The sequence below is a fragment of the Diceros bicornis genome, chromosome 10 (genome assembly GCF_020826845.1).
Source record: "Diceros bicornis minor isolate mBicDic1 chromosome 10, mDicBic1.mat.cur, whole genome shotgun sequence".
Taxonomy (NCBI): Eukaryota; Metazoa; Chordata; class Mammalia; order Perissodactyla; family Rhinocerotidae; genus Diceros; species Diceros bicornis.
This window is the reverse complement of record NC_080749.1, coordinates 44,368,615-44,382,354: the sequence shown is the minus strand read 5'-3', so window position 1 is coordinate 44,382,354 and position 13,740 is coordinate 44,368,615. Positions and strand designations below refer to the sequence as shown.

General features: G+C 41.8%; 1 protein-coding gene across 1 annotated transcript in view; it reads left to right on the top strand.

The window, feature by feature from the left end:
• DPP4 (dipeptidyl peptidase 4) overlaps positions 1-13,740 on the top strand; it is an 86,317-nt gene that overhangs the window by 696 nt on the left and 71,881 nt on the right. Inside the window, exon 2 of the mRNA XM_058549102.1 lies at positions 18-105. Within this exon, the coding sequence (XP_058405085.1) occupies positions 18-105 (88 nt within the window). The remainder of the gene's footprint in view (positions 1-17; positions 106-13,740) is intronic.

The window sequence follows — 13,740 nt, the reverse complement described above, 5'->3', positions numbered from 1 at the left end:
ATCTGACTGGCTTGCAGACAGTGTGGAAGGTGCTGCTGGGACTGCTGGGGACTGCTGTGCTCGTCACCGTCATCACTGTGCCCGTGATTCTGCTGAACAAAGACGGTAAGTTTGAAACATTTGAACAAGATAAGACAATTGGAGACCAGTGTCTTACCACACTGAGGAGAACTGGGGATTCCGCTGGGGGCTTGGACCAGTGCACCAGCTTGTGGCTGAGCCTTCCCTGGCGTTGTTGCTGCTTCTAGTGCAGCAGCTAGATGCACCTCACCTCGTATCTAGTGTTGAGGCTGCGAGCCTTGCAGCAGCCACTTTTTATGTGTAACACATACGTAGTCCTGAAATTAGGGGAAAGTCTTAGAATTTCTTTTTATTAAATTTAAATTGAATACGTATTAAATTCAAATTAAGAAAGAAGTTTGTGGTTGTGATCTTCAAAGGAAAAGAGGCAATGTTTAAAGATCCCAAATAGCAGTCAGGATGTCTTTAAGGGGAGGGAAAATATAAGAAAGAAAGCCCCAAAATAGTTTTGAGAAAAGACAGCGCACAGGGCACCCAGGTCGTTTTCCTTCAGGGGTGATGGAAATTCATCAATTTGAGAGTTGGGATGCAGGCAAATAACTATTTGAACATTTTAGAAGTCAGTATTGCAGAGCTGAATCATCAAGGTAATGTTCAGAGAGGGGTGGGATCAGTGATATTTTGGTGGATTCTTTCATATCAAGCCCCCTTCATTTCTTTTAGCTTGCCTGACTTCCAGTTTAGCCCTAACTCTGAATATAAAACATCCATATTATGGAATAAACACTATTGGATGCAAACAAGTGAGAATAACTAGTTTGGGTCTCCTCTGGCCCGACTTTCTTTTTAAATATTTACTTTCATTTCGGTATTACACCCTCTGGCAGCCTACTGAAGCACTGTCTCTGGATGGTCTAGTCAACCAGGAAATGCATAGACAGTGCTTACATACTGAGGGAGTCTTATCCAGATTTCAAGGTGACAGTTTGGGATTAGTTTGTAGAGCTGTCAAAAACTGTGTTTGCCTTGCCATTTCAGGGCCAGGGCAAAGGTGCCAAAGGTTAAATAACTGAGTGGGTTGACCTATTGATAATGACTTCTAGTTACTTAAGAAAGTAATGGTTACCGTCATTTTAAACTATTAAATGGCAGACATCAGTCCACTTACATTTGACTCTTGTGGTGAACTGTTAAAATATAACTGTTTTCATAAAGTGATACTTGGTACATTTAAACAACCACACACACAAAGCTGTGTTGTGGGAAAAGGATGCATCATCCATACAATCACTATTCACATGGCTGACATTATGTTCTAGGCATTGTGCTAGTTGCTGCAAATACAAAGGTTAAATTTTATAAATATGAAGGTCCTTGACTTCGAGAAGTTTACAGTCTAGTGGGAAACAGATATACAAACAAATCAAAGTAACCTGGATCCCCCATTTGTCCCCGAAACATCGCTGAGGCACCACAGCATCACTGGAAGGATGGGTATAACTGTAACTATCGGAACTTCAGTTAAGGCAAATTGGAAGGAACACTAAACTTTAATAAGCCACTTGAGATGGACAGCAAAATCGCCTAGGAGCCAGGGTCATGCAACTGCCTTCCCTGTGGTTTGGTTAAGTTAACCACAGGGATTTTGTTTTGCTCGGTGGGGCATGCAGACTGCCATTTCCCTTAAGTAGCACTTAGTCTCTTCTCCAAATGAAATTTGAACAGATTTCAAGAAAGTCCGCTTGGTGGGGACTTCCTGAAAGATTCACATGTGTCCATCGAACTATGATTATGATTCAATGAGATAGTTTAGACAGGCTTGAGCAAACTTCCCTGGTGGTTAGAAGGATCACTTCTGGGAAAGTGAGGGAAGATTTCTCACAAGAGGTTTCTGTTGTGGGGAGACTTGAATAGTTAACGTCAGATAACCATCTGATAAGGTTTTCCAGAAAACTTGAATGCCTTGTGAGTCAACACAGAGACACAAGATCAAATCGTCTAATCTAGGCTTGTAAAAGGACTCCGGCGAGAGAGGAGGGTGGGCAGCAGGAGGAGTTTGACTTTAACCTGTAGATGATGGAGCATACTGGAGAAATCCGAGCATGCCTGAAACGTTGAGCATGGCAGTGGCAGGGGAGGTTGAAGTGGGCCAAGGCTGGAGGGGAAGCCAAGGAAGTGTCCTGGGAAACCGATGGTACAGAGCAGAATTTGGAGGCTATAGAGCAACTCAGAAATGTGAACGATTAGACTTTGGTAATTGGAAACGTAGGAAATAAGGGGGGGGTAGCTAAGGTTGCCTCTGGGGCAACTGGGTGGAGATGTGGTTTCATTGTGTGCTTTATTTACACTTACCACTAAGTTATTTCCTTCTCATATTTCCTAATTGGCACGTATGTATATTTCAGGAGAAAAGAGAAATCATCTTGTGTCAACTCCTGCCTTATCATAGGGGACAGAGATGAAAGTTCAGGAATGCAGCATTTTCACTAAATCAGCAATACCAATCCTGGGCTGTGCCACAGTAAGGGACAACATTCTTACAAAGGATCCAGAGTCATCAACCAAGAAATGTCCTCCAGATTGTCAATCTAGGTTTAAACTCAAACAAATACCAGGAAGGAAGAAAAGAAGGGAGGTGGGAGAGAGGAAATATAAATGGAAAGGAAAGGAAGGAAGAAAAAAAAGAAAGATGTTGATAGAAAAATGAAACAAAGTCCTAGATTACATGGAAAACAAAGAACTAAACAGCCAAAAGAAAGGAGGAAGAAATGAGCAAACCGAAATTCATCCTGAGAGCTTGGTTTAAGAGAAAGTCGAGTGTTTCCCTATGAAACTCTGACTTTAGCAGAACTAGACCCACCCAAAGCAGAGAGAGAGAGAGAAAGAGAGAGAGAGACACTTAATACTATTGTCATAATTGTTTTTAGAATAAAAACTCCTTGAGGTCAGGAATTACGCATTTCACCAAGCAAAATTAAAAGTTCACCTCCTTCTGTATATATAATAAAGGATTGTATTTTGTTTTAAATCCCTCAAATATTCTATTATAGAAGGATGTTGCATATTTAAACGTTCAGTTTCCCAAAGACTCAGCAGTAAAATATATAAAAATATTTTATTCTTAGTGGAATTATAGAAATCCTCGTGGCTTAGTGGCAATAAAACCTTCTCACTCAGTATTTGTGATCCCTTTGTTTCCTCCTTTACATTGTCTTATAGGCTGAGTTTTTGAAATATTTGACAGTTTTATTATTGAGTTCTGGTATTTGTCAATGGTTTTATTATTGTTTTGTTATTTGTCAAATAGTTTTATTATTGAGTTTTGTTAGGAGATAGAAACATATCTGTTCTTCCTTTGTTCTTTTCAATGCTTTAGCAGTAAATTCCTCAATACCTTCTTTCAGTGCATAGGAAATTTGACTGCTCACCCATTTATCCGTAATAAAAGAAAACCTGAATGTGAAAGAGACAGGAATAATCAGAGAAAAAAAGATAACATCTATGAAGTTTACCTGAGGAAGTCCAGGATCTATTCCAGGTTGAAAAGCACAGAAATGAGCCTGAATGAAAGCTTTGTATATTTCTGAGGACAGTTTCTAAACAGTGTGCTCTGTGACAGCTTGAGTTTACTCCAGGTAGCTCAGTTAACTGTTGTCAACCTTTGTCAAGAGCTCCTGAGGTCAGTGGGTTGGTCTTTTTCAGGCCAGCTATTTTGGTTTTTGGTTCCCTTGCCATAGCATGGGCCTTATACTTCCCCCTTAGACATGTTGCCTCTCATCCCTAAAGGGATCAGAGAGAAAAAGAGAAGACTATTTGCCCAATTGATGGTCAGACAAAGACGATGTAAAGGAACTGACTAGAGCCAGATCAGTGTCCTTGAAATGTTATGACTTGACTTAACAAAGTGCTGAGGCCTATGGGGAATGTGACTGTAAATACATGCAAGACCATCCTGCTTGTAGAAGAGAAAATACACAAGGATGTAGTAATAGCTAACATGTATTCCCCCTGTGCCAGGTATTGGGCTGAGGGCATTCAACATATTTCTCATTTGATCCTTACAACAACCTTTTGAAAGAGGTACTATTATCATCTCCATTTTTACAGACAATTTACAGAAACTTTGAGAGGATGCTTTAGTTATTTATTACTGAACAATGAATTACCCCAAAACTTAAAACAACAAACATTTGTTATCTCATAGTTTCTGTGGGTCAGGAATTTCACAGTGGCTTAGCTGTGTGGTTCTGGCTTAAGGTCTCTCATAAGGTTGCATTCAAGATGTCATCTGAAAGCTTGACTGGGGCTGGAGGATCCACTTCCAAGCTCTCTCACATGGCTGTTAGCTAGAGGCCTCAGTTCCCCACTATGTGGGCCTTTCCATAGAGTGCCAGAGCAGCTGGCTTCCCTTAGCATGAAGGATCCAAGAGAGTAGCCAAGTAGGAAGCTTCAGTGCCTTTTATGAGCTAATCTCAGACATGGTGTGCCATCGTGTCTGCTGTATTCTGTTGGTCACACAAACTAACCCTGATACAATGTGATAGGGCATGAATACTAGGGTTGGAAATCACTGGGGGCCATCTTGGAGGCTGGCTACCAAAGAAGTTAAGGAACTTGCTCGAGGTTGCACAGAGTTGGGATTCACACTCAGGTGGTGTGATGCTAGAGCTGGTGCTCTTAAACTCTAAATCATTCTGTTAGCTTGTGATCAAGTATAAAATTAATGTGGCCCTCATGAAAAGATACTCAGCATCACTAATCGTCAGGTAAATGCAAATCAAAACCTCAATGAGATCACCTCACACCTGTTAGAATGGCTATTATCAGAAAGACAAGAAATAACAAGTGTTGGCAAGGATGTGGAGAAAAGGGAACACTCGTGCACTGTTGATGGGCATGTAAATTGGTGCAGCCACTATGGAAAACTGCATGGAGTTCCTGAAAAAATTAAAAATAGAACTACCATACAATCCAGCAATTTCACTTCTGGGTGTATATCCAAGGAAAATAAAAACACTAATTTGAAAAGATATATGCACCCCATGTTCATTGCAGCATTATTCACAATAGTCAAGATATGGAAGCAATCTAAATGTCCATCAATAGATAAATGGATAAAGAAGATGTGGTATGTGTATACAATGGACTATTAGTCATAAAAAAGAATGAAATCTTGCCATTTGTGACAACATGGATGGACCTAGAGGATATTATGCTAAGTGAAATAAGTCAGATAGAGAAAGACAAGTACATAAGATTTCACTTATATGTGGAATCTAAAAAACAAAACAAATAAACAGACAAAACAAAACAGAAACAGACTCATAGATACGGAGAGCAAACTGCTGGTTTTGGGGTGGGGACTGGGGGGACATAGATGAAATAGGTGAAGGGGATTAAGAGGTACAAACTTCCAGTCATAAAATATGTAAGTCACGAGGATATAATGTACGCATAGGGATTATAGTCAATAATATTGTAATTACTTTGTGTGATGGCAGATGGTAACTAGACATATGGTGGTGATCATTTCATAACATATAAAAATATTGAATCACTATGTTGTACACCTGAAACTAGTATAATATTGTATGTCAATTATACTTCAACTAAAAAAAATTAATGTGATGCTATTAGTGTGAATGTTACAACTTCCCATTTATATACCTGTATTATAATTTTATGGCAGCTGATCCCTGTATGCTAAGTGTTCTGAGGAAATGCGCTTGCTTCTGATACCCCCTTTCCTATATAAAGCTGTAGCTAGACAACAACTTCCAGCCTAGGGCTGATATCTCCCACTTTTGGCTAGTCTTATTAGGTATTTTTAGTAGTAGTAGTAGGTCCACATTTACTACCTGCACTGAATGACACTTGCTTTGTTTCTAATGCACGCTGTATTATTTCATTTGAACCTCATGGAAAAATCCATGTCACAGAAAGATACTAATATCTTGACTTTTTACACTGAAGAAACTGAGGCATAGAAGTTTAGGGCTCTGTGAGTAAGTACTAATCCAAATCTTTTGACTTCTAGCCTTGCCTGAGTCTGCTGATCCCCATAAATAACTATTTTAAAGAAATGCTTTGGTGGGATATTTTCTAAGTTAATGATTAATCGTTGCTTTATAGCCTTTCATTGTTGTAAATCAGTATCTTGTAAATATTTTTACCTTTAGTTTTCACAGCTCCATTATGACCTCCAAAAGAGGGTGTGTCTCTCAATCTGAGAGTAAACTGAAACCACAAAATTAGAACTTCTGAATTAGCTGTTTTATTTTTGCCAAGTACTGTATTTGCAGTTTTATATCGTACTTCCAAATTGTAACTTCCTAGGAAATTTTTTTGAACTTAATGATAAATCGTTTGCTTTAGTTAACTGTACACATTAATGTGCACCTTTCTTCATTATTTGGTTCACTGGGGAAGCAAGTAGACCCATGGGCTTAGGTCACATATTTCAGCATCTAAGACCCAAGAAACAGAAGTAGTTTAAGGCAGAGCCAAAAGCCGACAGGGACTTTGTTCCTGGCGCCCTGAGGGCCGCGGTGGCTCAGGATGTATAACAGAGGAAGAGGGAGTGGGAGGGGTGACTGTCAAGTGGGTACTACCACCCACCTCTTCCTGACTTCACACTGGATCCCCCAAAACTGCCTGAGTGGCCCCTGTAGTCTTAACACCATCTCTGTGGGGCTAAGACCTCCTTGTTTTCCTCACTTGTTTTAAAGCCCGGCCTGCTCACGCTCAGGTCCATGAGTTTCATGGATGGCTCGTATTACCCTGTTGTTTTCCTTTATTCTTTTATTCCAGGAAGGAAACTCTTTTAGTATGAAATTTAAAACCTCTTCAGGCTAAGGTCCTATAGTGGCCAGATGCAGTATTTGTTAACTCACCGACATGTATTGCATGCTTACTGCACATCAGGTGTTATTGCAGGTACAGGGCATGTGGCCCTAAACAGTAGAGATGAGCAGCCTGCTCCCATGGGCCTTTACAATCCATGGGGCAGGCAGGTAGTAGGCAAGCACATGAGTAATTTCAGACAGTAATATGTGCTAGGACAAATATAAAGTGTGATAGAGAGGACAGAGGGACACAGAAAGGAGTTTCGCTTTATTCCAAGCATGAATGTGGCATGATCTTATTTCCATTTCTAAAATATGTCTCTGACTCCTGTGTAGATAATGATGGGGGTGAGGGGCACTTGTCCGGGTGAAAGATGATAGCAGATTGGACAGAGGGGTAGCATTGGAGATGTAAAAGGAAACAGGACGTATTTTGGAGGTAGGACTTAATGTATGGGAATGTGAAGAGTGCGGGAAGGGGCAGAGATAAGGATGACTCTTTGAACAGCTGGCTGGATAGTCAGCATGGAGAATTTTCTCTTGCCCTCTTGGTTATATCCTCCCCCAAGAGCTAATCTGCAGTAGTTCCTCTGACCTAACTCCCTCGTCCTACTGGATCCGCTTCAGGGATCATGCGCCCAGCACACACTTGTCAACAGAAGGTAATTCTCCAATTCAGCAAATATTTATTGAGCATTTCCTACATGCCAGGCACTTTGTTGGTCACTAGAGATATAAAAATGATAGATATGGCCCTTGTCCTCAAATAATTCATAATATTAAAGGAAACATAAACATTAACTATGATAAAAAGGGCTAAGTATCCTTCTAGTAAATGATCAAAGTGCACTGGGAGCACCAAAGAGCAAGTGATAAATGCTGCCCCTGGAAGTCTGTACAGAAACCAACCACGCGCAAAGAGTTAATAATTAATGGGCCTAAATACAGTCCTTTCCATCCTGGAGCCACCAGACTGGCCCCCAGGCATGTAGTTCACCTAGATGTTTAGTCCTCAACAATTTAGAGCCCCCAGATTCTGTATGAGGATTTTATCAGATAGAATGTTTCTGGCTGCAAGTAACAGAATACCTGACCAAAAGTTGTTTAAACTATAGAGTTTTACTCTTGTGCTATTATTAGCATCTTCTGTCATTGGAAGTAAGGCAATTCTAGAGTTTGTTGATGCAGTGGTCCAACAACATCCTCAAATACCCGGGGTCTTTCCATCTTTCAGCTCTGCCATTCTCAGACTCTTGGCTTTTATTTTCAAGCTGGTCCTCTCAGGGTCAAACATGGCTGCTGCAGCAACACATCATTTGCTCACACAGCTATTTCACAAGACAGAAGAGGATGCTGTCCCTCATTCATAGCCTGTTGTATCAGGGAGGAAAATCATTTCCAGAAGTGCCTTGGCCCAAGGCAGACTTTCCCTCATGTCTCATTGGGCAGATTTGTGCCACTTGTCTATTGGAAACTAATCACTGGCAAAGGGAATGAAGTACCAAGCTTGGACTAGGTTAATCAAGACTCACCTTTTAGGGATGAGGAGGAACCTCCCTCCTTAGCAACATGGAAGGGGGAGGGTAATTACCTAAGTTGAATTGGGAATTCTAAAGAAAGAAATGCGGCGGTGAGTAGGGGGTGGGAGAGTCTACATAGGTATATCGTGTATTTTATTATTGCCCTCTTTTCACTACATTGGAAAGATTCAGTTTCTAACAAAAGAAAATAGATGTCAAGTCAGCTCTGATCTCTAAAGAATCGGATCGTAGAATGCTCTCCTTCCCCTCTTCTCACTTCCTTTCCTAACCTCCTGAGTTTATTGCAAAGCAGGGTGTTTTGATACTGTCTTTTTGATCCTGAAGGCATTTTGAGCCCAGCACTTGCATCCAAAGTGATTAAGAATAGGGAAGAATTGAATTTGCAATATTTAAGATACAAATGTCAAACAGTAGAGTGGGTCAGAAACATTTGAGGATAATTACTCTCAATTTTCTCATAAAAAGCACATATAACTGTCATATTTTATCCAATTTATAATGGGAAAATGTGGCAAAAACAATCAACACAAAATAAATGTTTAAAAACACATGGTAAAAATTAGACCTGCAAAAGTTGACCCAGGAAAGTAGGATTTGAAATAATTAATGGCCATAAAAATGAAATAAAATAAACAAAAGCAAACAAAATAACCTCACAATGTCTAGAAGCTATCATCTGTTTAATTTGACATGGCCCCAAAAGAATCTCGTTGATGACTCAAATCTTTGTTGTTAAATCTCCAGGGGAAAAAGTTAATCTTCATGGTAATAATTTCATTAAGATGAAAATAGTTTGACTGTACTAAAAAGAAAATCCACAACGCAGCATCAAGTGGCCTCTTCATACTGCCTGGCAATCCCAGGTGAGCCCTGCCTGCACTGGCCTGCTCTCCTGCTGGACTCCGTCACGTCTCCTCTCCCCAAGCCTCCAGCACCTCCTCCCCATGCTCGTTCTCAGCTGATGACCTTGCTTCCTATTTTAATGAGAGAATGGAAGCCATCAGAAGAGAACCTCCTCAATTCCTACCAGTCCAGCTTGTCTGCACACTCACTTACATCTGCCCCTCCCAGAGCAAGGGATGACCTCTCCCAGCACCTGCCCAAGGCCAGGCCCTCCTTTGTGCACTGACCCCCTCACCTTTTGCTTACTCAAAGACATAGCTCCAGCTGTTTCTTCTGCCTGCTTCCTCATCATTTTCCCCCTGCTGTATAGACATGCTATAATCTCTCACATCCTTTAAAAAAAAAAAAAGAAAAATTCTCTCCAGACCCCACATCCCTGCCAAACTCCCAGTCCCTTTCCCTGCTCTTTTTACTACAAAACTCCTCAAAGAATTTGTTTGTTTGTTTGTTTGAGGAAGATTCGCCCTGAGCTGACATCTGTGCCAATCTTCTCTGTTTTGTATGTGAGTTGCCGCCGCAGCATGGCTGACAAGTGGTGGAGGTCCACACCCAGGATCCAAAACCGCAAACCCAGGCCACTGAAGCGGGGCATGCTAAACTTAACCACTATGCCATAGGGCCAGCACCGCTCAAAGAGTTTTTGATTTTCACTGTCTGCAGTTCCTCTCCCTGCTCCCACTTAAACCCACCAGAATAAGGCTTATCCTCACTCCCCACTGAAAGGCCTCTGTTCTTGTCAAGGTCCCTAACCTCTGTGTTGCTAAACCCAGAGCTCAGTTCTCCCTCTGAGTCTTACATGCCCTATGAGTTGATCATCCTTCTTTTCCACCTCCCTCTGGATTTCCACTGCCTCCTAGTTTTCGTTCTACTTCACCACATGCTCCCTCCCATTCTCCTTAGGTTCCCCCTCGTTTCTGACTTCTAACCTTGGATTACTCCAGGGTTCCATCCTGGAACCCCTTCCCTCTTTCCACTAGGTCATCTCATCCACTCCCATGGCCTTAAACACCATCTATAACCTGACAATGCCCAAATTTCTATCTTCAGACCAGATCTCTTTCCTGAACTCTTTGTACATATATGCAACTACTAAGTGGACGTCTCCATTTGGATGTCATTGGCATCTCAAAGTAACATCTCCCAAAATTCTTTATTGTCCCAAACCTATTACTCCCTTAGCACATCTTGTCTCAGCAAACAGTAATTCCATTTTTCCAGTTGCTGAGGCCAAAATTCATGTAGTTCTCCCCAACTCCATTCTCTCAGTCACACTCAACATCCAATTGCTCAACAAATCCTATCACTTCTACCTTTGTGTTCTTTCAGAATTTGACTATATCTCACCCCCTCCACCACTAGCACCCTGCTCCAAGGTAACATCACCTTTCACCTGAATTATTAAAAAAAATCTCCCTGTTTCTCTTCTTACCTCCCTACAGTGTATTCTCAACACAACAGGCAAGGTGATTGTGGTAGGTGGGCAGAATTCTAAAATAACTCCCCCAATTTCCTTCCCCTGCCATGTACTAATCTCTGCCTGATCTCTGAGACTGGGAATATGATAGATTTTATTGTGGTGATTAGGTTATGTTATATGACACAGTCAACTTTACAAAAAAGAGATTACCTGAGTGGGCCTGAGCTAATCACAGGGGGCCTTTAAAAGCAGCATTTCTCTAGCTGCTCACAGAAGGGGTAATCAGAGATTTGAGGTACAAAAAGGATTTGACATGCCACTGCTGACGTGGAAGATGGAGGGGGCCATGTGGCAAGGAATGTGGGCAGCCTCTAGGAGGTGAGAGCAGCCCCTGGCTGGCAACCAGCAAGGAAACAGGGCTCTCAGTCCTACAACCATGCGGTTGTATCCTGCCAACAACCTGCATGAACTTGGACTCAGCTTTTCCCCCAGAGCCTCCAGATGAGAACTCAGCCCAGCCAACACCTTGATTTCCATCTTGTGACCCTGAGCAGAGAGCCCAGCCATACCAGGCTGGATCTCTGACCTACAGAACTCTGAACTAATATGTTGGTGTTGTATCCTTACATCTGTGGTCATTTGTTATGCAGCAATAGAAAACTAATAGAGTGATCATTTTAAACATAAGTCAGTTCACATCGTTCTCTGCTCAGAACCATTCGATGGCTCCCCATCTCTCTCAGAATAAACACCAGAGGCCTCACAACAGCTTACAAGCCCCATGTGATCTGAGCCCCACCTCTTCTCTGAGCTCCTCCCCCACTCTCTCCCTCTTGCTCACTCATCATGCCTCCGAGGTTTTGTACTTGCTGATCTTTTTGCGGGTATTCCTCTTCCCTGGGGTTGTCCCTTGCTCACCCCCTCACCTCCTTCAGGTCTCTGCTAAAATGCCACCTTATCTGTGGGACTTGCCCTCACCATACTCCTGAACGTGGCATCATCCCCAAACCTGATACTCCTTTTCTCCTTCCCTGCTTTATTTTCTTGGTGGCACTTACCATCTAACATACGGCATTTTTTACTTACTATTTGTTCCTTTATCCCCCCCCCCCCCATTAGAATGTAAGTTGCCTGAGGGCAGGAGTTTTTCACATCCTTTTCACTCATATCTCTGGTGCCCAGAGCATCGAGGAATACAGTGGGTGTTGTATTAGTTGCCTAGGGCTGCCGTGACAAATTACCACAAATTGGGTGGCTTAACACAACAGAAATTTATTTACTCATAGTTATGGAGGCTGGAAGTCCAAAATCAAGGTGTCAGCTGGGTCATGCTCCCTCTGAAGGCTCCAGGGCAGAATCCGTCCTTGCCTCTCTCCTAGTTTCTGGTGGTTACTGGCAATCCTTGGTGTTCCTTGACTTATAGCTGTATCACTCCAATTTCTGCGTCCATTTTCACACAGGCTTTTTCCCTTTGTGTCTCCACATGGTCCTCTCCATCTTCCAAGTTAGCAAAAGCATGTCTTCACATGACCTTCTTAAAAGGACAACAGTCACTGAATTTAGGGTTCACCCTAATTTAGTATGACCTCATTTTAACTTAACTAATTACATCTGCAAAGACCTGATTTCCAAATCAGGTCACATTCTGAGGTTCCAGGTGGACATGATTTTGAGGGGGGGAATACTCTTCAACCCAGTACAGCCTGATAAAATATTTGGTGAATTAAAAGAATTATCTTAGAGCTCATGCAAAAAAGTATTTTTTGATGAACATTTCTTAATGTTGCTTTAATTCTGATTAAAGTTCTTATATTCATAAACATGGGGCCAAGTTGTCCAGTACTAGATCACATGTACCCCTTATTTGTAGAGTACAGTACTAGCCACTGGTAATCAAAGATAGAATAAATTCATCATTTCAGCTTACTTATAGTCTAATTAAGACAAGACTGTTTGGATTAAATACTTAAATGATAATATAAAATTACTTGATTAATCGGCAAAATATATAGTGTAGAAAATAAACATTAAAGACGATGAGGAGGGAGAGATGAGTGTGGTGTAGGTAGTAACAGAGAGATCAAGAGGTGAGAGGAGGGACAGTGAGAAAATGAAGGCGACAGATGTGGGCTGTTTATTTGAGATGTTTGTTCATAAATACAGGAAGAGAAGTAAGGAGATAGCTGAGGAGGCAGCAGGGTCAGGTAAATATTTTTTAAGATAGGTACACCCTGTGCAGGCTTAAGGACAGGGTGGAAGTAAGCAGTGAAAAGAAACTGAAGATGCTTGAGGGAGAAGAGACACAAACAAAGTCCCTCAGGATAAAGAAGACAAGACACAGTCAGGCCCACTTCAGATAGAAGTGGAAAACAGAGTAAAAAATAAGCCCCTGTAGTAGCTTTTGCTCTAAGAGGGGAATCATTGAATCTTGTCATTGGACAACTTCATACTCTTTTGAAAATGTGTACTGCAGGGCCTGAGTTATTCAGGACTGTGTTATGTTTAAAATCTAGGAAACATGGGGCCGGCCCTGGGGCTTAGTGGTTAAATGCGCTCGCTCCGCTACTGGCGGCCTGGGTTCGGATCCCAGGCGCGCACCGACGCACCGCTTCTCTGGCCATGCTGAGGCCGCGTCCCACATACAGCAACTAGAAGGATGTGCAGCTATGACATACAGCTATCTACTGGGGCTTTGGGGGAAAAAAAAAAGGTGGAGGATTGGCAATAGATGTTAGCTCAGAGCCGGTCTTCCTTAGGAAAAAGAGGAGGATTGGCACGGATGTTAGCTCAGGGCTGATCTTCCTCACAAAAAAAAAAAAAAAATCTAGGAAACATGAAAAAAAAAGGAAAGAAATCTGTTTAAAGCTTACATGACTACTTTTTATGAGTTTAGGGAAATGGTGATGAGAGTTACTGGAGGTACCAGGGAAGAGAGAATGAGGGTGGTACAACTTCCTTTCCAGGAAGTCACAGAGTTGCCATCCTTATTAACAGTCCAGAGAGAAAATTCTAG